Genomic DNA, 26039 nt, shown 5'->3' with positions numbered 1-26039 from the left:
TAGTTTGCCAATATTTAAACCATTTTTTTTTACATCTCTGTTGCCCAGAAATTCTTCTTTCTCCTCTATCTTTTTTTTTTTTTTTTGACCACTGGATGTCTCTCTTGGTCATTTGTCTGCTTTTTTCAAGACAATCTTGCTCATGTGCTTGTTTATTGTGTAGTGACTCCTGTTTTGTTTTGTTTTTTGCAGAACTCGTATTAGACAAGAACATTTCAGTTACCGAAAGCCGCTCCTTCCAGCTGGATGTGATTGTGAATGACACAGAATACCATGGGCCTAACAAATCCCTGATGCTCCACTTCAATGTCACCATTCTGCCAATCAGCATCCAGTTTTCAAATGTGACCTATCAGTTCACAGTAAACAGAAATGCTGCCAACTTTTCACAAGTAAGGATGTCTTACTCTTTTGCACCTGTTTTTGGAAATCGAGCTTTTAGAATTGAGCCCTCATGTGGGAAAATATGTATATAAATGAACATTCTCCAGAGGCTGATAAGTTGGGCTTTAATGGCCTTTGAAGGGAGTAGGAGTCCTATCACATTTTTGGTTTGTATGTTAGATAGGAATATTCAATTGGAGTTTGTGAGTCTCTGCACTTGGCATATTCTTTATACATTAATGCTTATAATGCTTGTGTTTGAGGTCCTGTGAAGTGCGTATGATCACCAACAAACTTGTATCTAGTGTGTTTCACTCTGTACATGTAGCTTTTAGTTCTTTTTTTGAAACTATTTATGTTTACAATTAGTTTGATTTGTCGCTGGGTTTGTGTTTTTTAAAATAGCTGGTAAAATGTTGTCACTTTCCTCCAGTGATCTGACATTTGGTAGACCTGATACATTTGACGGGCAGTATATGGCCTGAGATTGTCAGGGTTGGAGTGTGGAAAACATAGAAGTTAGGGGATGAATCTCCTATTGAAATCTAAAGGAACGGTCTCTTCCAACTCTATGATTCTGTGATCCTATAATTATTATTAATTTTATTTATATCTCACCTTGCACCCAGTTCAGTCGGAAGGCAATTTACATATTAAAATTATTATGATACAATTAAAAACATACAAACACCAATATTAAAATAGAATGAAATTATTAAATGTATTGAAACAATTTTAAATGTATGCTTAAAAAAATTAAACAGTTACAACTGTTCAATTTAATAAAATACAGTGTCCTCTTACATCCCTTTCTTTAAAAGCCTTAAATTCTGAAGGTTGTCTGAATAAAATGTTTTCACCTCTTTGTGAAAGGACAAAAAGGAGAGGACCATTCCAGGATCCCTAAAACAATAAAGCGATCTGCCATAATTAGTCTAAATGCTTTCATTTTATTGCGTTCTAGAAGATGTGATTAACATGGTATTTTGAAATCTCACAAATTTAGATTAATATTGAAGGTACAGATTTTAAAAATGGTTCTTTCTGTGGCCCTGCCTTCACAGGCTAAATAAAACTGCCTCCCCACGTCCTCTTGGTGGGTAGACTGGATGATGGCATGGAGCAACCCCCAGTTCTGGTGCAAACACACAGGAGGATGTCAAGCCTGTTCAGTACCAGAACCAAGTTACACCTGCGTTATAACAGAGTAAAATAACTTATTATTTGTTCTGGATATTCCTGGAAGATCCGGAGCCCTCCATTCCAACATTAGGCAGCTGTTTAAAGTGAATCCTGCTGTGGCTCTCTATACCCTGACTCCATCAGCTGACCACGCAGCTTTCTCCATGGCTTTCCATGCCTTGACTATGTCTGCCAGGGATACTGCCTTATCTGAAACTCCCAGTCCTCTGATTCTTATCCATGACTCTCCCTGTTCCGATTCTGTCAGCCAAGCATGTGACTTTATCTATGACTTTGCCTAACTTCTTCATATAACAACAATCTTGGAGTCCCCCATTCGACTTGCCATCCGTCAGTCGACTACAGACTACCCAAAACCTTAATGAGACCATCCTCAATTTAATACTGCCCCTTCATTCTGAGATGGCTTTCGAAATCTACCCATTTTCCATACCCATTTAAAAAAAGGTACTCTAACGTTTCCGTACTTTCCTCAAATACCACATCTTCCAGCTGGTCTCTCCTTCATCATCACCTTGATCCCACTACCCATGAGGTAGATGATTTTGGAAGGATTCAGAGTGCAGCACCACCCCTGCCATCCAACCATCTGTTGATGTCTTCACTGACTGTCTTGAATGCATTTTGGAGAGCAAAACGGTGGGATATAAATAAAATTTAAAAATGCATGACAAAGCTTTGCAGTGTTCTCTCCGTGTACAATAGTTTATTATGCATGCATGCAATACAGTTCATCATCAGATCCATGTGGGAACCTCTACTCTGTTCCCTTGAAGTTACACTTGGCTGGTTTTCAAGTTTTTCAGTCATGTGTACTGTTAAAGGAACAAACAGATTATCATTCTGAAGGGAACTATTGAAGTATGAAACAATTACTCATTTTGAGATCTCCAAATGAAGCAGCTAGAAATTGGTTTTTCATGAATCCCTATAAAAAATGAACACTGGCATCTGTATCTGAGAAATGGAGTCTAGATGAGACAATGAAAATGGAGGCCACAAAAGAATGTCGTCATTAAAATGCCATAGGATTACTTTTTGCGAAACTGCTCAATCTCCCTTTATTTTTGTGGTAATATGTGAACCTTCATGAAAACAACTAAGCCCTGGTGCTGGAGATTCCCTTCCCCTGTAAGAAAGTTAAAACACAGAGATTTTTCTTTTTGTTTTTTCAGCAATAATACCTCCATTTGTATAAGCCAAAGATATTTTTGTTTTATTTTTGTCACTGTTGGAGTGGTGTTGTTGCTGATACAGTTAAAACTTAATACATTTAAGCTCTAACTGGCAACAGTGAACAGGTGGTAGACATGACATTGACTACTCCCAGGCCATAGAACTGCCTTCCACAAGAGGTGTGGTAAGTCCCCTCCCTGTAAGACCTATTTATTTCTGCCAGAAGACCTTTTTATGAATACCTATGGAACTACAAAATTTGTAGGTATAGTGATGAGGTGATAAGTTCAGCTTTAAAAAACTTATGGGTTGAACAAAAACAATGGCTTCTTGGCACACTACGCATATTGTAACACTGCCCAGATAATATATTTTCTTTTTGATTTCTAGCCTACACACATCACATTCCACTCCAGGGCTTTACGGTGCTCCTTCGGTGCTGCGGTGTGTGGATGCAGCGCCAGAGGAGTGCTGTGACACTGTTTGGTCTGGTATGGCGTCATGCTGCCCTGGGAGTAGAGCTAGGGTGTGCATCATATGAACTCTGCACCCTGACTCCGTCCCCAATCCGGCCTTTCCCACTACTATGCACAGGTGTATGTGTAGTTCTGGCAGTTGTGATTTCATTCTAACATTCAAAGAGGAGCAAGTGGGATGATGCCCCATGGTTTTCTGTTATTCTCAGATAGTCAACAAATTGATACTGTGATTCATCATTATGTCTCCTGTGAAGGGCTTTTAGTATCCTTGAGGCCATCTCCTTAATGTTATTAGAGAGCTGAAAATAAAAGAAAATAAAGGAATTTTGTGATAGTAACCTGTTGGATGGTATTTTCTATATGTGTCCTACCTTGTTCATGGTCTCAAAAGGTGCTGCAAGATGCCTTTGCATATTGATAAACATTCCCTAGCTACTTGTGATTACTGGTGGGATTTGGAGTCCTAGGTGTTCATGAGGTAGCTAGGTCTGGAGTTCCCCACTCTCTTGAGGTGGTACAGAGCTCCCAATCCCATAGCACCCCTTTTATTCTTCTTTGTTAGTTTCTGTTGCCTCATGGTCACTTGAGTTTCTCCTAAGCTGGCCATCTCACTGGTCATTTAAACTCCCATGATCTCTGCTGTCCCCTTATGATGATGTCTGAATAAAAATGAAACTTTAAACTCATCACATCATTAATCCTTTGTTTTACCTACAGGGGAAAGCGTCCCCTCAGCTGTGTTGACCAGATAGTGGATGGCCCCATTATCACAGATACGTTTTATTATGTTAAATACTGTCCACTGCTTACCACCACTTCCACACCAACACATACAGGTGCTGCTATCCTTATCCATTCATCTAATATCAGTAATTTCTTACCCACATAAGCATAATGCCTCACATACTTTCCCTCTCTGTGTGTCTTCCCATAAATCCCATCTACTTTCCACCTAACACTCTCAGTCTCTACAGCTATCCTCTTCAAAGCCAATTCCTGATTTGCTAACTCTCAAGCTATCATTCCAGCTGCAAATGAATTCTCAACCAAGCCTTTCACAAGTTACTTGATCTCCATGCACCATTATTTGATCTCCATGCACCATTATTTGACCTTACAGTAGCACAGTAAGATAAGTAAAAGTAAAAAAGTAAAAGACATAAATAGTAATACAGCTAACATAATGCTACACTAGTGAAGGAGACAAGCTCCTCCTCAATCATATTAAAGTGGTGGTATCACTGGTGGGAATATGAATTGAGCATATGAAGTATTGTCCATCTCTCCTTTGATTTGGATCTGAGTATGGCATCTGTAGCAGAAAGTTTGATTCAAGCACTCTGTACCTAACGGTAAAAGTCTACATTCCTGAAGCATTAGGCATAATTTGGAATGATTAGACAGTACAGGGAGCAGTCCTGGATTGGAATTTATGTGAAAATGGCCTTGTGGCCTGAGGAAAATATGAATGTGAGGAAGCAATTAATCTTTGGGCTGATGCCATTTCTCTGTTTGGACAGCCAAATGAATGAAAATAACAGCCAAGTGAATGAATGAAGTAGCAGGTACATGGCTGGGAAGCAGCCTGTCCAACCTCTGAAATAAGATTTAACTCCTTAATGACTTCAGAGAGCAAAGCCTCTTCACATTTTCTGAGATTAAATTGTCATATGTATTATGTATTAGACTTAGTGTTTTATTGTTTGGCTGTGCAGCAAAACAGCTTGTGACACTTGAAACTGTCCAACAGTTTGTGTGCGGTCTGAGGACCAACAGCCCTAGATATTTGGTTGTTTGTTTTCTTAATGTACTTGCAAGGGGGAGAGGTCATTCTTAATGATCTTTGCATTTTGTTGTTAGTTATTGCTGACATGTTTCTCAGTGGCGTCTCTAGGGTTGGTGTCACCCGGTGCGGTAACTCATGGTGTCACCCCCCGCATTGACCTCCACCTGTTTCATGCCATACAGAATCCTTAGCAATGCTGTTAGTCATAAATTGTAATTCCCATATAGCACTGAGAGTAATGCTAATAGTTGTGACATAAGCAAAATTAAAATTATACCTTCAAATTACAGTTGCACAGCCTCGATGTATTTACATATGCATAATGAAGATTTGGTTAAAATGTGATGTTTTTAAAGAAAATTTAAAAAGAATATTTTTTAAAAAAACAATTTTTAAAAAAATTAAAATTTAAAATTTTGAAATTTGAATTTTAAAAAATTCTGGGGCCTCTCCTTTCTCCTCCCCCTGAGCTTCATCCCACTCTCACCACCTTTTAAAGCATTTTAAAGGGAAGGAGATGAATGCCACAACCCATTTCTGCCAAAAAGTAGGTGTTTGAGGAGCAGTGGTGTCACCCCCCCCCCCCTTTTAGGGTATCCCCTGGTGCAGTCCGCACCCTTCACATTCCCTAGTGATGCCACTGATGTTCATTGGGTTGTTCTATTTCTTTGTTCTTTCTTGAGCCTAGATAGGAAAACTCTGCATTGACAACTGTATGAGATTTTATGGTGTCAACATCACATACTCCTTACAAACTCCAAATGTCAGCTGTTATGCTGTGGAAATTGCCCAAGGCCATGAGGACAAGTTTGGGACCCTCTATGTGAACGATTCTTCTGTGCTAAGGAGACCTGGCTGCAAAGAAATACAATATCCTGTGCTAGCTAAAGAGGAGCGGAGCAAGAAAGAAGCTCACACCTTTCTGACAATTGTGTTTGATGGATCATGTAAGTTATTACTGAACTGCAATCTTTCTACTGCAGCCTTCCCTGCAAGCAGTGTTGAATTCCAACTCCACTCATAGCCATCCTGTCCAGTGGCTGTGATGGTTGGGGATTTGAGGCGTTGTAGCTTGTCACATCAGGAAGCTGCTGGACTGGGGAGACATGTTTTAGTTATATAAACTCTAAATTTTTTAAAACAGGAAAGGGGGATTTGTGGCCCGCCAGCTATTTTTAGACTGCACTGCCCATAATTTGTACCGGTTTGTAATGCCTCCATAGATTTTTCTGTTGATGATTCTAGCAACCTTTTTTTCTGTCTGTAGTTATACATAATGACGATGACTGCCCAGACTCATGTGCTATGAGCAAGACCAGATCGGAATGTGAAGAGTGTGGTGGTCTTGGAGTGCTAATGGGGAAATGTCAGTGGAGACAGGGAGATGGAAAAGGTATGCTCAGATACTCAGCAGCTGAATGAAAATCTGTAATAAGATGGTCTCAGATTTGTGGCAAACATAGCATCAAACAGCATGTGTAGTTCTGGCAGTTGTGGTTTCACTCTAACATTCAAAGAGGAGCAAGTGGGATGCCTACTGGTATTCTGTTATTCCCAGATTGTCAACAAGGTGATACTGTGATTCATCATTATGTCTCCTGTGAAGGGCTTTTAATATTTTTTCCTTTGAGGCCATGTCCTTAATGTTATTAGAGAGCTGAAAATAAAGGAATTTTGTGTTATTTTATTTTATTTTATTATTTATTTAGAGTATTTATACCCCGCTATTCAGCCAAAAGGCTATCAGAATGGCTTACATTTTTTTAAATTAGACCTTTCTGCCCTTAGGCTTACAATTTAGTTACCTGTTGGATGGTATTCTCTATATGTGTCTTACCTTATTCATGATTCCCCTAGAGAATGAATATCTCTGGAGGATCAGCAGATAACCAAAATAATGGCTAGGAATAACTGTGGGGAAAATGCATAAAGAGTGTTACCTTAACGTTTTGGTAAGGGCATCCCATGACCCTGAAAGCACAGAATTTGTACTGAAAATTATTAGAAGGCAAAACTTCATTACATCTCTGATTGATGTCATTGTTGTGTGCCTTCAAGTCATTTTTTATCTATGGCAACCCAAAGGTGAAGCTGTCATGGGTTTTTCTTGGCAAGATTTGTTGAGAACAGGATTGCCACATTCTTCTGTGTCTTAAAGAGTTTGACTTACCCAAGGGTACTCAGTGGGTTTCCATAGCTGAGTAGGGATATGAACTCTGGTCTCCAAAGTCATAGTCCATGCTCAAACCACTATGCCATGTTGTCTCTTTCTCTCTCTCTGACTGACGTACAAAAGGTAAGATATTCACAGAACATTCAGATTCAGAAAATCACTTCAAATGAAAAATAAACAAGTTTGTATTCCTTGCTTTAGCATTTGCATGCATGGGATTTCTATGCAGCATTGTTTTAGCAACAATACAGACCTCAAGGTGTTGGTTTTTTTAATTGGTCATCTTGAAGCAGAGTATTTGCAAAGGGGTCAAGTGGCATGTTAAGTCCTTATCTTTCTCGTTTTCTTTTCCCTAGGAATAACTACAAATTATTCCACATGCAGCCCTAGTATCAAGACCTGTCCTGATGGTATCTGTGATGCTGTTGAGAGCAAAGATGAAAGTATATGCCCTCAAGATTGCACAAGTATGGAATCAAGGCTTTCATTCATTAGTTTTTCTGTTGATAACCATTTTGCTTTTCTGCTTCTAGGTTAAATTTTTGCTTAATCTTATTTGCAAAAAAGTGAGACCCAAAAATGCTGTGACTGAGTTCAGACAGTTTAAATGTTTTATGGACAGGTGACAGTTGTAGAGCTCCTTAAAAGTATTGTGCATTCAGGATAAGAGAACTGGCATTGCTTAAACTGTTTTCTGTGTATTAAAGAGGAATCTCATTGGCTGATAGGATGGCATTGTAAAATCATGGCAGGAATGACTTTTTAAAAATATTCAGGAATTTTTTGATGATGTGTTTACATGCACTATACATATGGATCTGAAAATATGGGAAAGGAAACAGAGATGTCATTTGTTTGCTCGTGCAGAGTATTCTCACAAAATGTAGAAATACAATCTAAATCCATCAGCTGAAGAAGGAGATAGGAAAATACGAATGCTCATAATAGCTGTAAACTCACTACTATTTTAAGATATGGTGAGTAGGCAGACACTTTTTTGGAGTGATGGAGTAAATTTCTCCTTGATTTAGCCATTATCTACAGAGCTTTCTATAGGAACAAAAAAGATTTCAACACCAGCCTCTCCTTATTCCTATCCCCTCTGGCTGTTTTATTTTTGTCTGACTACAGCAGCTCCACGTCAGAGGCTTATTTCAGAACCTTGCAAAATATCTGTGGTTATCTAGCTGGTTCAGGAGTAGAATGTAAAAAAATCTAGATGCAAAATAATATAAAGATAAAGCTTATATTGCAAAGGTCATGGATTTTTATTTATTATTATGATGATTAAATAATAATAATATCTATTTAATATTGTCTGAGATTGTAACTAATCTTCATGGTGAATTCTAGTTTGGGAGTTATTTCACTGGATGGTCATTTTTAGCATTGGCTGCCCTATATTCTGCCTGTATGGTTTAATGTTCATTTAAAAGATTATGTAATGCAGTTATACTTAGCACTTGTGCTAAGTGGTTTTGAGTCAGGGTGTCTGTAAGTACTCTGCAAAAGCAGTTAAGTATCATTATTGCCATTTTTAAGAGAAGGAAATTCAATAGCAACACAACTAAACTGACTCATCAAGAGTTACTTACCCGGGTGTGACACTGCATTTTGAGTTGTTGGCTGCAATGTGCTGTATTCCAAATGTGATTTGTATTTATTAGTTATATTTGCATTGCAGTTAAGATATGTAAGTAGACATGTTTAAGGCAACATACTTAAGTTCTTCCCACTTATCTGAAGCAAACCTCATTAAACTAAGTGGGACTTAATGTCTGAATAGATGTGTATAGGATTTTACTACGAGCTGTCCTCCCATTCAGATACTTCAACCTACTTGAATTTCAAGTATCTCAAAAGATGCAGATGTATGCAGGTTTTTGACCTCAGACTTCCCACATAAACCAGTTCATGGCATAGCTGCTGGCTGTACCCCCTCCCCAGTGTGCTATACACATATATGGCATTTCAGTGCCCTCTTATACATTTCTTAAGAGTCCCCCACTCAACCTTTCTTACCTCAGCTTTCTCTTCTTCTTCCCTCCTTTCATTCCATCTTCCAGCTCCCCACATATTTTCAAGATTTTCCCCCAAGCCCCCTTTCTCCAACCTTCTCAACTCCATAGCAACAATTGCAGAACCTTCTCTGTGCTTTTTGCCCCTCCTTACATTTCTTTGCATTAAGAAATTAAACTAACAGTGTAACTATTGACTAACCTTCATCTAGATGGAACAGTGTAAACCAAAATAAAAATTAGCTGTCAAACTTGTGAGGGTTGGTAGCAGGTGGTAGAACAGTATACTTCTAGCTTCCCCATCCTTTGGCCCATATATGCACTGTGGGCTATAGGCAATTCTTAATTTGTTCCTATGCTTATGGCAGCAGTCTTGCTGGTAATACCCACCTCAGGTCATGTAATAGGGCAATTGTAGGTCCTGGCTTGCTAGGTGAAAATCAGTGTGTTAAAATGCATAGTTCAGTATCTAACAGGTGACATATGTGAGGAATCAAATGTCATTTTCCCAGTAAAGCATTGGTGGGCAAAAATAGTTCTCCAGATATTGTTGGAGTGTAGCTCCCAGCATCCCTCACCATTGGTTATGCTGGGTAAGCCCTACTTCTGTTATAAAGTCTCCGATTTTGCTCTCACTACTCTCATTAGCTCATCTTTTTAATAATAAGGAAGCACTTTTCATACTGCTCCTGTTTTGCTGCTAGTCTCTTCCATCCAACAGCCTACATGCCATCCTCACTTCAGAGTCATCAATCTGGCTTGCTTTGCTTCCTTCAGACGTACAGTCCTGACATAGACATCACAAACAACACTGTGTCTGGAGGAGACAGCTTATTTCATACTTAGGTTGTTGTTCACAGTTCCATTTGGATAAATCCCAGGGATCCGATTAGATAGCTGTGAGCAAGATTACAACTTTGAATAATATTTCCAGTAAAGCTAGCTATGCTATAGCTACTTTTGCGTATACAGCAAATTTGTAGGCCAGTAATGAATTCCATTCTCGTGTCTCATCTCTACATCATTTTGTAATGTCAGATTCAAAGCAGGCAGTTCTGTTTCAGCAGTTGTTAATCATCATGATGACCACACAAAATGAGCTCTCATGCAGTCTTCTTAGAGCTAGACCCAAAGCCTGCTGCCAGTTTTCTCAACCAACATTTCATATACGAAACACAATAAATCTACATGATATATTGTGCCCTGCCTGTGGAATGAAGCTTGCTTACAGCTGTATTTAATTTAGGGACCAACATCATTGGTGGCCATCTGAAAGGAATTCTGGGAACCGGAATCAAGGCAGGACATGGAGTTTGCCATTGCTTTCCAAGAGAAAGCTGTTATTGTGAGAAAGATGATATCAGAGGTAAGTCTGAAGTTACATTTTTGAATGCTCCAACACTTTTATATTAGTATTTTCCTCTTAGGTAGACATTGCTTCATTGTTGTTGTTTTTTTGTGCATGGTAAAAGTTATTAGAAGAATGGGAGGAGGCAGTGTTAAAATAATGAAGGACGAGACTTCTCCCTCCTTTAACTGTTACGTTGTATTTTGTATTATATTGCAATTTTTTACTGTACACCGCTATGATCATTGCGGAATAGCGGTCTATAAATAAAATGTATTATTATTATTATTATTATTATTATTATTATTATTATTACTATTAATGGTAGAAAACATGCAACTAAATGATAGGGCCCCTCTGAATTCAAGTCAGCTATTTTAAAAATGTATTAGTATAGTTATATCTTACCTGTCCTCCAGTGAGCTAAAGACAATATGGTTCTCTTCCTTACTTTAGTCCCCCATCATTCTTGGTGGTAGGTCAGGTCAAAGATTACCCAGTCAGTTTTGTTACTTAATGGGAACTAAACCTGGATCTTCAGGGTCTCTCCCTTTGTAACACTAACCAGAATATCACATTGTCACTATTTAACTTGCCTTTGTAGAAGTGCTGTAATTATGCATATTAAATTGTCTGGAAAGAAAATTAATTCCAATGAGTGTCCTTATTAGATTCTTCTTTTATTTACAGAGCCATTGTGTGATGATATGTGCAAAACAGTGATTGCGGGGGGAGTCCTGCTGTCTTTCATTATTTCAGTGCTCCTTTCTTCTTACTTCATCCATCGCTACCACAAGAATTCTCCAAAGCCACCCATTGCCTCAGCAGAGATGACCTTCCGACGCCCAGCTCAGTCCTATCCTATAAGCTACTCATCTTCTAATGTCCGTCGGCCGTCAATGGATTCTGAGAATCAAATGTCAGTAGACAACTTTAAAATACCTGTAAGTTCTTTAGGAAATCATTTAAAGTTATATAATTGAAAAGTTTATGTGGTGCTTCTTAATAAATGGATAGTACAGGGCTATACAAAATGTGTGAGAAAAGGTTGAAGGTGCTGGGCATCCTTGCACTCTTTAAATACCTCAAGGAGGTGCTGGGTATGGTCTAATTAGAGATTCTGCATTGATTAGAAAGTTGGACTCAGTGGCCATGGGGCTTCTTCCAATTGTGTGATTCTGTGCAGAGTTCCCTCACTTCCAACTAAGAAAGAGAAAACTTGAGGCTGAGTTGCTGTATGGAGCTGTGACTCATCACCATCATAGTCAGAAGAGTAAAGGGAAGAAGGAAGTGAGGGGAAGGAGTCTGTGTGTGGCCCTAGACGATTTGGAGTTTCTGAGGCACATGGACTAATTCCCTAGTTGTGTACGCATTTCTATTATGGTAATGGCAAAAAGGCAGCAGGCTTGTATTGATAATGTTTGGCTGAAGTGGTGCTTCCAACTGACACCATTCACTGAGTTAGAATTTACTCTTCTCCAGCCCCTTATGAAATATTGGTCGCCAAAATACCATCGCTTGCTACTTTGGATGCATACCAACAAAGCTTCCATTGCTCCAATGACTTAACTCGTTTTTCAAAGGGATCTTCTAGCACTTTTGATACCAACAGAGAGAGAGAATTTGTTGCATAATTTTTATAGACTTGGTCTAATTCCTCAGCTGCATGGAGTGATCCACATTCTGGATTAAAAATAGCTTATGTGCAAAATGAATTTATAAAATATGTTGCTCCTTTTAGTTGCTAATATTCTGTTATATATATAAATTTAAGGGTTTTAAGAGTGAACAAAGTTTGGCTACCAGTCCTGAAAAAGAGCAAAATTAGGACTCAGCAAATGCAAATGAGAAACCACCCAGATTCAGGGGTTTCCCAGCAGACAATAATCACTAATGAAGCAGACACTAATGCTCTTTGCATATCTTCCCACCTTGAGGCCTTGCTATCAACAACAGAACAATACACAGATTAACATGGAAATCACTTCCCCTTCCCAGGATCATAAAGTATATATATACTCCACTCTCTTCCATGCCAGCATTCTCTGAAGATGCCAGCTACAGATGCTGATGAAATGTCAGGAATAAACTCTTCTAGAACATGGCCACATAGCCCCAAAAAACCCACAAAAGTCTATAAACCTAATGAAGGCCTGTTACAGACTGCCAAAATAAAGCTGCTTCAGGTCTCTTTGGAGGTATGCTATTTAAATGATGCATGGGTCCTAAGAGTCCGGAGGTCGCGTCAAAGCCACACTCCATTCCTAACCACTGGAGTGCAGCTTTGGTGCAGCTTCCGGATTCTTAGGATGCATGCATCATTTAAACAGCATACCTCCAAAGGGACCCGAAGCAGCTTTATTTTGGCAGTCTGTAACAGGCCGAAGTACCCAAATTATTCCTAAGGACCCAATTTTGCCCTCCCAATCCAGAAAGGGGAAACCTGACTCTATAAACAGGCTTCTATACTCGCAGCTAGTGTAGAGAAGTGGTTTCCAGTCTAGTGTAAGAAAATAAAAGAACTCATCAGTGATACAGTAAAAATGAAATCAAGCATGAGTTCATGAAACTAGAAAGGATATTTTAAAAACATTTCTGGTCAGATTAAACTATAAGAACATAAAAAAGGAGTGGAACCTTAACATTGTCCTCAAGAAAATGTTTAGGGTATTTCAGTGCTTCATTATTTTAGAACTGGTGTGGTATGGTTCTGTTAATCAGTCAGTCTGACAAATCAGTCAGAATTTTGGCTGCCAAATTCTGTACTAGTTGAAACTTCTGCACTTTCTCAATGGGCAGTCCTGCATATTGACATCAAAAAAATTCAACCTGGAAGTTACCTGGTTGTGGATCACCATAGCAAGTGAAATAACCAAAGTTTATAAAAGTATTCTGGGTCACTGAGGCTATATGGGCCTCTAATAATGCTAGCTTTAAGGGCACATTTACACCAGCCTCTTCATCAGGGGCCAGACTGGAGCTTCATGCCCCAGACCAATCATACTCGCAACCACATGCACCAGGCCAAATCTGGTGTGACACCACTACATTGTGCACATGGTCCAGCTGGACTGACACCAGCTTGGCCCTGCTGGTGCATCCTCTTTTTTTTGGAACTGCTATCCAGGTGTCCATTTCTGACCTGAGTGGAAGCAGCAGTACACCTGGCAGGCTTTACATGGAACACCTGCTCATGAGAAAGTGGTGGTAGTAACTCCAAAAACAAGTCACCCCCTTTTACTGTGCTGCCCAGCATGGGGAAGGGGGTGGCATGTCTCTTTGTCTGTTGACAAGAGGAGTGGCCCAGTTCGAACCTGATCCAGCTGTCCACACACCAAAAGAACCCAAGGCCGCTCATGGACTTCTGGGAAACACATGGATTTTCTCCAACTTTGTTTAGTTCAGAGCAAAGTTGGGTTAAGGGCAAAAAAGCAAGGATCCTCCCTAGAAGTAGCTTTATATTGTCAGGACTGTCAACACCAGCTTTGGGATGAGTACAACATTTTTACCAGTGTAGGCAAGGCCTGTGTATATCCCAAAGCAGTATACCTGCTTATTCAGGGAGAGAGCAGTTCCATTCAGAAAAGGTATGCCATCTTCCTGGAGCCTAAGAATTACCTGTGCATTATGTTTCCACCTTATGAGGGTTCGGCTTCTGTATATTTTTGCACATGAGTGCTCTATTGGCCTTCATCAAACCATTGCTTTTCAGCCTCAGCCTCCCATCTGCTGTTTGTGGGAAATTAATACAGGCTTGTAGTAAGGATTAAAAAAAGATAATGTATGTGGAGCTCTTTGAACATTCAAGAGTGCTCTATGTAAATGGTATGTATTATTATCATACTGAGTTTCCTGCCTTTGCGTATGGATATTTTCCATATGCATTTTAAGAGCTTGAAAAACAACTTTCACATTTTTCTACTTGAAAATTAGAGACATATGAATAGAAAAATGTTCCATTCAAGTCTTTGGCTGTCCTATTTAATACAATAGCTTGTTTGTTACTTATATGTCAGTTCATTGTGGAACCATAAATGATTGCTTGTTCTACAGGAATGAACAATTATATTACAGTTAACTAGTTCCTCCCAAATCTGCAACTAATTATTTGAATGTTTCCTGGCGATTTCACTTGGCTGTCCCCCATTACAGCCGTATGAGCCATGCTAGCACAAGATGTAAAGGTTTTTTCCTTGCTTGAGAAAGTTTCTTCTTTTCCAAAATCAAAGGATCAGCAGCTTTTTAAGAAACCAGATTGGTTTGTGGTTATCATTATCATGCACTTGAATCATGATCTTTCCTTTACTTTTACATGACTTCATGTCACAAATAATGAGCACTTGGAAAAGTTACTTTTTTGGATAATAAGTCTCAGTATCTCCTGGTAAGCATGGAATGTGGATCTGAAATTGACAGCAGACATTTACAGATTAGGTCAGAAATGCTTAACTAGCATTCAGTCCACTTCAGAGGTGGTTTTCCCAGCTCTTCCTGTCATTCAAAAACCAGATTGGAAGTGTGAAGGGTACACTGCTGCTTCTTTCTCAGCAGATACTCATTCAGGCTTTCAAGAGGAATTGTGATTGATAAGAATACAAAGAATATTTACAATTTTTTTTCATTCACAGTGAGAAAGAGTGTCTTTCCATATTCAACATACTGTCCACTACAATCTCATTGCATACCCAATAATAGGATAAATAAGGCTTTGGGATGCCTTGGTAGATGATACATACTAGGAACCCTACTTGGGAATGTGCACCAATTGGTTATACTAGACCTCTTGTTGGCATTTGCTACCATCAGCAATTATATCTTTCTGGGCTGACTCAGTGGGAATGGGACTTGGGAGGCCTGTTTCACAATGGCTTCATTCCTTCCATGAGTGAGCCCAGAAGGTAATGCAGGTGAATTTCCATTCAATACCTTAGCCATTGGTCTATGGAGTCCCTCAGAGTTATAGACTGTCCCTCATGATATTTAACATATATGCAAAACCTCATGGAGAGCTTATATGGTGTCTGAGGGGTCACATTAGTATGACAAATATGTTGATTACACCCAACTCATTTTCACCTAAAATCCAAGGAGCTGTTTTGGTTGGAAATGAGTATCTGTCATCATAGATAGACTGGATAAAGGTGAATACTCTGGTGCTTAATCTGGGCAAGACAGTTTCAAAGATCTTCTGGGTAAACGCTTATATACTGTAGTTCTGCCACCCTTGGGTATTTTGGTGGGAACATTGATGAGGGCCTTCTAACTGGTTGTTTTCAGGCTTTAGAAACCCCTAGGGAACTTAGACTAATTATAATCTTGTTTTCTTTCTGTCGGCAATTGAAAACTTCTTTATTCTGATAGGCATCCTCATAAAACAATGCTTTATGAGGGAAAGCTGCTTCTTAAAAGCATTTTAGATTGAAATAGCTTTTTAAAAGTACATTTTTGTAGTGTGTTTTACAGTGTTGATCAGCAGCAAGCTTGGGAGAAGTAATGCTGTGTGTGTGTGTGTGTGTGTGTGACAACTTGAGCACCTGTTGCAGACCACACAGAAGACTTCTGAGGGCTGCTTGTAGGCTATGGGTTGCCCATATAGGGGATACGTTTTGGATAGGGGTCTTGCAGGGTTCTGCCAAAGCCTAGTGATCTTGAGCAGGTTTCAACTTCAGTTCTTCCACAAAATATGAGATAGGATTTAATTGGACTGTGAAGAAGATGATTGTGAACATTTCACTGGTGGTGCAGTGGTTAAATGTCTGTACTGCAGCCACTCATTCACAAACTATAAGGTGGTAAGTTCAATACCAGCTAGGGCTCAGGCTTGCATCCTTCTGAGGTCACTAAAATAAGTACTCAGCTTGTTGGGGGCAATTATCTTACAGTTGAAAACTGCTTAGAGACTACTTAGCTGGTATGAAGCGGTATATAAATGAAGCTGCTATTGCTGTTGCTATTTCAAGGTACACTAACTATGTTAAAGGAGAGCGGGAGATAGGTGAAGATACCAGGAACACACTTGCTTCTAGACCAGTTGAAATGACTTCTCTTATGGTGTCCATGGAAAATGAACCACTTTTGAGAGCACCAAGGGTCGCAGATGCATATTCTTTATACATAGGTAGACAATTTATATATGTTCTGATCTGCTCTGAGTCCTTGGGATAAGATGAGGCCATAAACAACGTGTTACATAAAAATGATTAATATTAGTAATAGTAGCAGCACTCTTCAAATCCATACAGTACCTCTGGATACAGACCCACAGGTTACCAGATGAAAAGTGCCATCGCATTTTCTATGTGAAAATACAATTTGTGGATCCAAATTAATATTTGCCACTTAATTTTGAAAGCATAATCAAAATAGAATTCTGTTTAAATGGCAATCTGCAGCACACATATAAAATAAAACTGTTGTTTATGTTCAAGTCATTTTCAACTTATGACAACCCTAAGGTAAATCTGTCATGGGATTTTCTTACCAAGATTTGTTTGGAGGGGCGGTTGCCTTTGGCTGTCTGAGAGTTTGACTTGCCCAAGGTGACCCAGTGGGTTTCTGTGGCCAAGTATCAAATTATAGTCCAACACTCAAACCAATGGCTCTCAAAATAAAATTAAAGCAACACACCTAAGACTAATTCCCAAGAGCAGTAAGCTCAGAATGGCTAGTTAGTGTCATGTTTAAAATCCCTTATAAGCTAGTATTGGTGTTGCAAATAAATGTTGCTTCAATATTGGAACATTTAGGGGAGTCCTTCCAAGTGAAACAATGTCTTTTTGTGCATCTGCTTTGGTTCCTTAAGATATTTTTAGATGTTGGGGCTGAAGCTTTCACAGAAGCATGTATGCTGTTTGCTTTTATTTCTCAGTTCATTTAACCAGCCATCACTGTTCAGTAACTGTCAAGCTTGATAGAATCTCAGAACAGAAGGGCAATTGTCTGAGATGACTAGATGAATTCTAAAAAGAGCCTCCTTGCTTCTTCAATTTCCCAAGTTTATAAATAAGGGGAAATATTTTTGGGAACATTTAGTCCTTAGCAACATTGATACAGAGAGTCGTTAAATGCCTGTACTGCAGCCATTCACTCAAAACCACAAGGTTGCGAGTTCAAGACCAGCAAAAGGGCCCAAGCTCGACTCAGGTTTGCATCCTTCCGAGGTCACTAAAATGAGTACCCAGACTGTTGGGGGCAAATTAGCTTACTTGCTGTTCACCGCTATGATCTTTGGAATAGCGGTATATAAATAAAACAAATTATTATTATTATTATTATTATTATTATTATTATTGCCACCTACCGTGCACTGATACTTCACAGTCCTATAGAGTGTCTGTTAGGGAACCTGGGCTTGAGACTTAGTCCATATAACTACCATGGATTGTGTGTTCTTGGGCCTCAGAACTATCATCATGTATATCTGTGGTGTCTAACTTCATCTGCTAACCTTTGGCAAGCAGTGAGAAAACCTCTGGGTTGGCTCAATCTGGTATATAAACTGTTCAGCTTTGGCTGTCTGTTTCTACATTGCCAATACAGCAATACCTCTTGTCTGATGCACTCAGTTTCCAGCTTCTCCTGTTTAGCTCTAACCATTAATCTCAGGAATTTATTGCTGGAGAAGGTTGCATTTGGTGGCCCCTTCCCCGCAGCCTGGAAAGGGGTGTCCTTGTGGCTTCAAGCCCCAAGGACACCCCATGGTCCGCTGGGCACAGCCGTCTGAAGGCTGTGCCCAGCGGACCAAACCAGGAAGGAGCTCCGAAACAGAGCTCCTTCCAGGGTCGTGGAAAGGGCGCCCTAGGCGCCCTGCCGTGACCCCAATACGTCACAACCGCACTGCCTCGTTTGGAGGCAGCGCGGTCATCATGTATCGATGGCGGCCGCCATGTGGAACGGCCGCTGCCATTTTGCACGCGCACAGCGCATACTTTTAAGCCCGTCTGTAACGGGCCTAAATTTCATAGACTCATAGAGTTGGAAGAAACCACAAGGGCCATCCAATCCAACTCTCTGCCATGCAAGAACTTTCAATCACAGCATCCCTGACAGATGGTCATCCAGCCTCTGCTTAAAGACCACTTAAAGGAGGGGGTCTCCACTACATTCCGAGGGAGTGTGTTCCACTGTTGAACAGCTCTTACTATCAGGATGTTCCTCCTAATTTTGAGTTGGAATCTCTTTTCCTGTAGCTCGCATCCATTGTTCCGGGTCCTGTTCTCTTTTTCAGTCTTTGCAGTGGGTTGTAAAAGTCCCAGTTGGTACTGTACCATCTTTTCCCTGACTCGCTGCTGATGTTCAGATACAAACTATTTTTTCCTGTCCAAAACGCTGGAGTTCAGACAATAAGGCAGAGGGATCTAAAAGCAAGAGTAGAATGGTAGACAAGCAGGAATCTCTTTCAACAAAGATTCAGAGAATAGATAGGCCTAGTTGGGCTTGGACACGGGGGGTGTTCACAGTGCACAGACACATGAATTCTGTGCACATGTGTAGCAAATCTGATTGAACTGCTACCATGACAGCTGTTATACACACCTACCATTTAAGTGAAAAGTGAATTATCTTTTTTTACCTAATCCAAGATGTTGTAAAAGTCCCTCCCTCATCCTCCTCCCTAGTTGATCCATAAGCAATATAATCAATGAACAGTAGCCCTCTCCCTACAGATGATATAGAAAGGAGAGAGAAATGTATGATTATTGTGTCTGGGTCAACATATTTTGAAAATGACTTGAAGGCACACAAAAGCAGCAACAACAACAAGAACATGTGTACTGTCAATCTGATAGCTGTATGAAATGATGCTGAGGTTATTTCACTCCTCGCTTTTCTCCACAGGAGGATCCAAAGTGGGAATTTCCTCGGAAGAACCTGGTGCTAGGCAAGACACTAGGAGAAGGAGAATTTGGAAAAGTTGTCAAGGCAACTGCATTTAGACTTAAGGGAAAGGCTGGCTATACTACTGTTGCAGTCAAAATGCTAAAAGGTATTTTCTCTGTATGTGCTTGGAAAGAATTGTGAATGATTTAATAATTTCTTAATATATGTGACAGAGATCTAATTTTGAAGCAAGAACCTGTTCGTTAGCAACCAGATGCCTCTATTTTTCTGTGCCCAAACACCCTAAAGCATTCTATTTATATCCTAACATCATCTTCTTGACACAATGATGAGAGAGGTCCTTTGTACAAGGGTACAAGGGCAACATGACTTAGCTTGGCTGATGCATCTTGTTTAAATTGCCATTTGACATGGGCATCTTAAAAAGATTTTAAGAACATTTATTTTTCAGCATTAGCTGAACTTTCCCCTTCTGATATTTCTCAGCATAAAAATAGTGCTTCATTGTGTCACATAATGTGTGAGAGAATAATATACCAAGACCTCTGCCAGCTGACTTCCTCTGACTCCAAGTTATTTTACCAATATACAACAGCAGATTCTTCCAACTACTGTTGCATTTCAGCATTTTTGGTTTGTCACAGTAGTGTGTGGCAGAAATAAAGAATTGGCTTAGAAGACCAGGATGAAGCAGTAAGGCATGTAGTACCATGCAGTCCATGATTTCCATGGTTAATTGGAAAGGAAGGAAAAATCAAAAGGGGAGGTCAAAAAAGAGAAGAGGCAGGAAGAAATGGATCTCAAATGATAACAAAGCAAAGACACTGTTGAGTTTTAATCTGCTACAAACGCATAAATTTTCACATCCAGAATTTGATAAAGGTATTGTAATGACAATGGCTCACCATCTGAAAGACAGAGTTCTTCAACAAGATTAAGTGCTTGGTTCATTGTGGCAATTTTTATTTCTCTGTCTCAGTCATATCTCTCCAGATCTTTTTGAAATAGTTACTTAATTCTGCTTTAAATATCTCTTCATCATTGCTATAAATTTTTAGAGACAGTCTGAATTTTTTCTGACTATGAAAACTGTTACACTTGGGAGAATAAACACTACAGTCTACTCTTAAATTCACAAATAGAGTAGTGTGATTAACATTTGGAAAGAAAACTTGAATTGTAAAATCAGTTAACTGGGGCACACAGTTTCTCCTGTGTTTCATTCAATAACATATTTTTGAATTGTTGTGATATACAGCTTCCTTTTACTTAACTGGCATTTTGATGGACTATTATACTACATCAAAATATGATGTATTATCTTTTCTAACCTTCACATTATTGTTTGTATTATCTGTTTATATTATTTTCACATTAATCAGTTCTCATGCCGATATCTCAGATTTTTCAGTTTATCTAAGAACAGACAAGGAAAAAGCCAGGGATCCATCATAGTTTTGACTTCTGCGAGCAACCCATTGTCATTTTAAACTCAAATAGAACTTCCTTTAAACGGTTCATTCCAATTATAAAGCCAAAATCTTATCTGGCTTAGAAGACCCAGACCATCTACCTTTCTTTCACAATTAAATGTATTAGTGATTAATTCAGAAGTGATAAAATTACAGCAAATGTTAATTTAGCAGCTAAACATGATGTAATCTGACAAGTGTCTTCACTTTAATAATTCTATTCCCTGTTTGTCTTTTTCTATAAAACTTGATGAATGTTAATAAAAATGGGGTGCAAATACATAACAGTTTTTGAAAAAGACCAAAGAATTTTGCAACAATTTCTGAATTCATCTAAACAAAAAATTAAGTGATAAGTATCGTACATCCCCATCTACAAAAAGGGAGCCACAAAAGACTGCAGCAACTATAGGACCATCACATTAATCTCCTGTGTGTCACCAAAACTCTCTGACAGAGAAGGCTGAATATCTCAAAACATTACAAATCCCAAATCTGCAGTGTGGATGTATGTGGGCGGGGCTGGCTGCATGTTTGGAAGAAACACGTGGCCTGAACACGCGGAAGTCTTCCGGTGCAACAAACTAACACCACTCTTGCAATTATAACAGCAACTTTAATGTAAACTTCCCTTCACCAAAACAGATTTTAACCACCAAAGTCACCGTCCCAAACCCTTGACTATCCTAAGATAGACTTCTTCAGGGCTGGAGTCTCTCTTGGGAGCTGGGTTTGCTTTCTCTGAGACGGGCTCGTCTTCCCCCGGAGTGTTTTTCCAAAGGTTCCACCTCGGCTTTCTCACGCTCCCGCGGGACTGGTCCTGCTTCCCACTTTTCTCCCTTATAGTCCCACCATTCTCCTTCCAGACTTCCCTTGGGCTTTCTTTTCCAGCCTACCAAGTCTAGGTCCGTCAAGTCTCCCTCTTCCTGGCGATTTCTTAATACTACCTCCTCATGTGGTCCCTGTCCTCGACCACCTGACTGCATTTGCAGAGGGGCTACGGACCCACACCGCTGCGGGCTCGTTTTTACTACTTCTGTCCCTCTCGCGGCCGCCACTTCCCGGTCTCCTCTTCCGCGTCGCACTCCTCTCCCCGCGCTTCTCTGCCCCTCTCCTTTTATCTCCCCTGAGGCTGCCCCTTGCCCCTCCTCCTGGCCTCCTCCTTGCTCCGCCTCTTGCTCCACCTCTCCTCTTCCTTCCTCTTCTCTCTCCACCTGGTCCTCATTAGCCCTTCTAGCTCTATCCTCTCCTATATCCACCTCACTACACAGTAGCATAAGAGAAAGAACAAATGTTAAGTTGTTCTTTAGTTCTTAATCTATGGCAGTATGCACTGAGCTCCCAGAAAGTAGTGCAGAAATGCAAGGAACAATGAACCAGATTAAAATATCAAAAAGAGGGATAATGAGCAGTAGACCATTTCTTTCAGCTTCCCCCTTTTTAAAATAAAAATATTTTGTTGTTGTCCTAGCATTGCTCCTGCTTTATAAAACAATATGTATCAGATATAAAAGAAGGCTGACACCCGCATTAACACCAATCCTTAATTTTCATTTCATCTCTTCTAACACCCTCTAACTTATGTTGGAATGGGTGTAATTTTCCTTTCAGAAAGAACAGTATCACTGAACGTGTAATTGTGTCTCTCTCAGGAGCTTACCTGGTCTGTGAACAGTGCTTTCCCCCTCAACATTGTAATGTATATAGTTCCTTTACTCACCCATATAGGTTTACTGGGAACTATTGGGTCAATATGACCAGCCTTGCCTAAAAATCCCTTTGTCTCTTTCATCATTTTTTTGGCCTCACCTGTTTATATAACATGGGGAGACCCTTAAGTGCTCCAGACACGAAGAAGCATTGACCTAATTGCTGTCTTTACTGTGTCTTTATGCTCACTTGTATGACCTGAAACAAAGTTAGGATTGGAAACCATAATTAAGATTACTAGGAAGCAAAGAAAGACAGAGCTTAGTGTTCCTTTATGAGTTGTATAGAAGAGAGAATTTCAGCAGGCAGGCTGCATGTATGTGTGTGCATTGAATTTTGTGATAGTTGAGCACCTGATAGAACTATAACATGAAAAATGGACAAAATGTTGCATTATATTCATCTTACAAACATCTGGAGTTCCAACACTCTTTTAATTTAAAGATGGAAAGTACTAGAGATCTGCAAAATATACTTTCATTTTAATATAAAGAAACTGTGTTTTTCTTATTGCTCTATTCTGTAGAAAATGCTTCCCAAAGTGAACTCAGAGATCTGCATTCTGAATTCAATCTTTTGAAACAGGTCAACCATCAACATGTCATCAAACTCTATGGAGCTTGCAGCCAGGATGGTAAGTGCCAGCACTACACATGGCTAACACTCTGAGCAAGAAGTGGGCTAATAATTCCCAGAATGCATGCCAGAAGAGAAGTATTTCTGCAGCAAACTAGTCAGTTATATTTCTTTCATTTGAAAGAAAGAAGAAAGAAAAAGAAGATACAAATTATCCATCTGTTTTGACTTCTCATCTGGCAGATTCACTGTTCTGGCCTGATTGCCTTCCAGCTGTCCTCTCTTGGAAGCCCATAATACTGTCATACCTGTACATTTGGTTTGATTGAATTGATAGTTGAAAGACGAACATAATTAGTTGCTTTCAAAAGAGGAATTGCCAAAACAGTGATTCTAATATATATAGGCAGCGTTCGAGAGTGCAGAGGTGCAATAGAACACAGACCTCTACAGTGCAAAGGTACTACTATCTTGGATTTCAAAGTCCATATGTGGATAAGCCTCAACCCATACATATTGTTATTACAGTGGTGGTACTACTACCAGTTACTTTACCCATGAGAAACACACTTTCACCGAGACAAGTATTCTCAAACAAACTGGGCAAGAAATACACATCTGTCTTGATGATATCTTTATTAAACTTTTTCATTAAATGACCATGTATTTGGTATTGTAACCAACCATTTAGAACATTTAGTAACATTTTGAAGGATGGGATAATAAACAGTTATAGGGGTGTATTATTAGCCTGGTACCATGGGTATTACTTATCTGAACAGCTCTGATGGTGATTGCTGTTGCATAGCAACCATCTCACATTTATAGTAAAGGGTGTCATGAGGAACAAGTATATAATTGGTATTATTCTCAGTGGGCAGGCTGTAGATCTGTCTAGTAGTGGATACAGTAGAGCCTCCAGTTTCTTAACTTATCTGGAATTCCTATTTAGCCATAGTCATTAAATGTTTACCATCTCAATGAAGAGGGTTGTTTTTTTAAAAAAAAAAATTAGATATTTGCACATATTTGAACAGATATAGTGACATGATATTCTTCCAGTTACTACCCAATGCATGGCTTCACCCTTTGGATGGTATTTAGATTATTGCTCTGTACAGGGCTTGCATTGTATTCTGTAATTGGGTTGAAGTGCTCTGAATTCAGATTCTGGAACACACCATACTTTCCCCCTCCTTTTCCATTAAAAGAGCCATGCTTCTACTGCGTGTGATTGCAAAGATATGTAAGTAATGTTTTGGCAAACTCCAAAGCCACAGAGGCTTGGTTTCATATGATTTCCTGTGGTCAGGGAAATGGAGCTTTACTGCTCTGTGTAGTGTTCTGAAGCAAAATAAATTCTGTAGGCTTGTTCCATTTTAGGTGAGATTCTGCTTTTGACATAAAAGTAGGGATAAACTGAAGGAACACACAAAACCCTACCTCCCAAATATTGTTGAACAGGGACGGTGGTAGCCCTAAAGCAGTGGTGGGTCATTGGTCAGTGACCTGTATGCAGCTTTTGAATCCTGATTTGATGGCCTCTGAAGTCCCCTATCAGTCCCTCCAAAGCCCCCTTCCCATTTTTTTTAATAAACAGGCAATTTTATCCCCAAAATGTTTAAAACCACACAAGAATATAATCATCCCATCCTTACAAGCACCCCCAAACACCGTATTACTTTCCAATACTTCTATTTTCTTCTGCAGTCCCTCAAAATGGTTACAGGAATGGATGGCATTTTGGTGCCATTTTGAAATGGACTGTAAAGGAAAAGCAATGTTTTGACTTGGCTTTTGGTGCAAGTATACTTGTTAATTGTCACTTTGCAGAGATCTTGTGGGTGTGTTCTTCAAGGTACTTACTTAGATATATCTCAAGTCCCTCTGGGAAACCCATCAGTGTGGGATGTAAATGTTAGCTTCCAATTGTGGCTCCTTAGCAGTTTTGTTGGTCACACACTGTTTCTGAACATGCAAGTTCAGGCATCTGTTGTGCTGCTCCTTTCTCTTTTCTGCTGCCCAGTTTCTGCTTATGTGGAGAAAGAGAAAGGGGAATTCTGCCTGACCTGTGGGTTGTTCAATGCCCAAATCTTTTCTTTTCTACCTTAGTTCTTTCCACTCAGCCTGGAAGATCTTGTCTGGGGGATTCATATAAAGCTTTCATTTTGCTGCTCTGTTTACAGTTGCAAGAAATGGCCAGTGCAAAAGAGAAATGCTAACACATACACCCTTCCATCAACTTCACTGCTTCACACACTCATGAGAAAAAAAAGAGATGTTGAATGCTGTATCATATGCATGTTTACCCAGACATCCTACTATAGTGAAAAGAATTTGCACTCAAGTATGTATATAAGCCTACCTTACAGTGCCCTTTGGACATTTTTTAAAAAAATATATAATATTTTTATTTAAGAGAAGGACATTTACTAGGGAAGGGGGAACTATCTGTAGAACTTTCCTTGCCTTATCTGGATACCCTGCTCAACAACTGAGTTTCCTGCCAATGCCACCTCCCTTTCGTTCTTCAGCTTCTAGGATGAAGGACGATATTTTCTCTTCCCTGCTGAGATTCCATTGTGAAACAAAGCCCTAGTGTGAAATTGTGATTGTTTTCACCTCTTCCTTCTTACTAAAACTATATTGTACTACCTTCTCCAGGTGGCCTGAGTGAACTGGTCAATGTGGCATGTTTATAAAGATGGCTCCTAACAAGTGACCTGTTTCACGTGGCTTTTTGTAAGGAAGGACTCGGTTTCCTACAATGTTGCTGAGTTAAAGGCAAAAGAGACTGAGATTGGCAAACAGTAAGGTAGCAGACAATGCACATCGACAGAATCAATTCTAGTGTTAACTAAAATATGCCAACA

The 26039-nt window shown here is 39.6% G+C and overlaps 1 protein-coding gene across 2 annotated transcripts in view; it reads left to right on the top strand.

Moving 5' to 3' along the window:
- LOC149318911 (proto-oncogene tyrosine-protein kinase receptor Ret-like) overlaps positions 1-26039 on the top strand; it is a 131464-nt gene that overhangs the window by 81203 nt on the left and 24222 nt on the right. For both annotated transcript variants that reach the window (XM_089510673.1, XM_089510671.1), the window contains 8 exons: positions 193-392; positions 5717-5975; positions 6296-6421; positions 7558-7668; positions 10466-10585; positions 11258-11511; positions 19406-19553; positions 23117-23224. In XM_089510673.1, coding sequence (XP_089366799.1) covers positions 193-392; positions 5717-5975; positions 6296-6421; positions 7558-7668; positions 10466-10585; positions 11258-11511; positions 19406-19553; positions 23117-23224 — 1326 coding nt within the window. The remainder of the gene's footprint in view (positions 1-192; positions 393-5716; positions 5976-6295; positions 6422-7557; positions 7669-10465; positions 10586-11257; positions 11512-19405; positions 19554-23116; positions 23225-26039) is intronic.

This window comes from Sceloporus occidentalis, unplaced genomic scaffold (genome assembly GCF_023333645.1).
Source record: "Sceloporus occidentalis isolate IW3139 unplaced genomic scaffold, rSceOcc1.0.p SCAF_2, whole genome shotgun sequence".
Classification (NCBI taxonomy): Eukaryota; Metazoa; Chordata; class Lepidosauria; order Squamata; family Phrynosomatidae; genus Sceloporus; species Sceloporus occidentalis.
The sequence above is the reverse complement of the archived record's forward strand: the minus strand, read 5'-3'. Positions and strand labels throughout refer to the sequence as shown.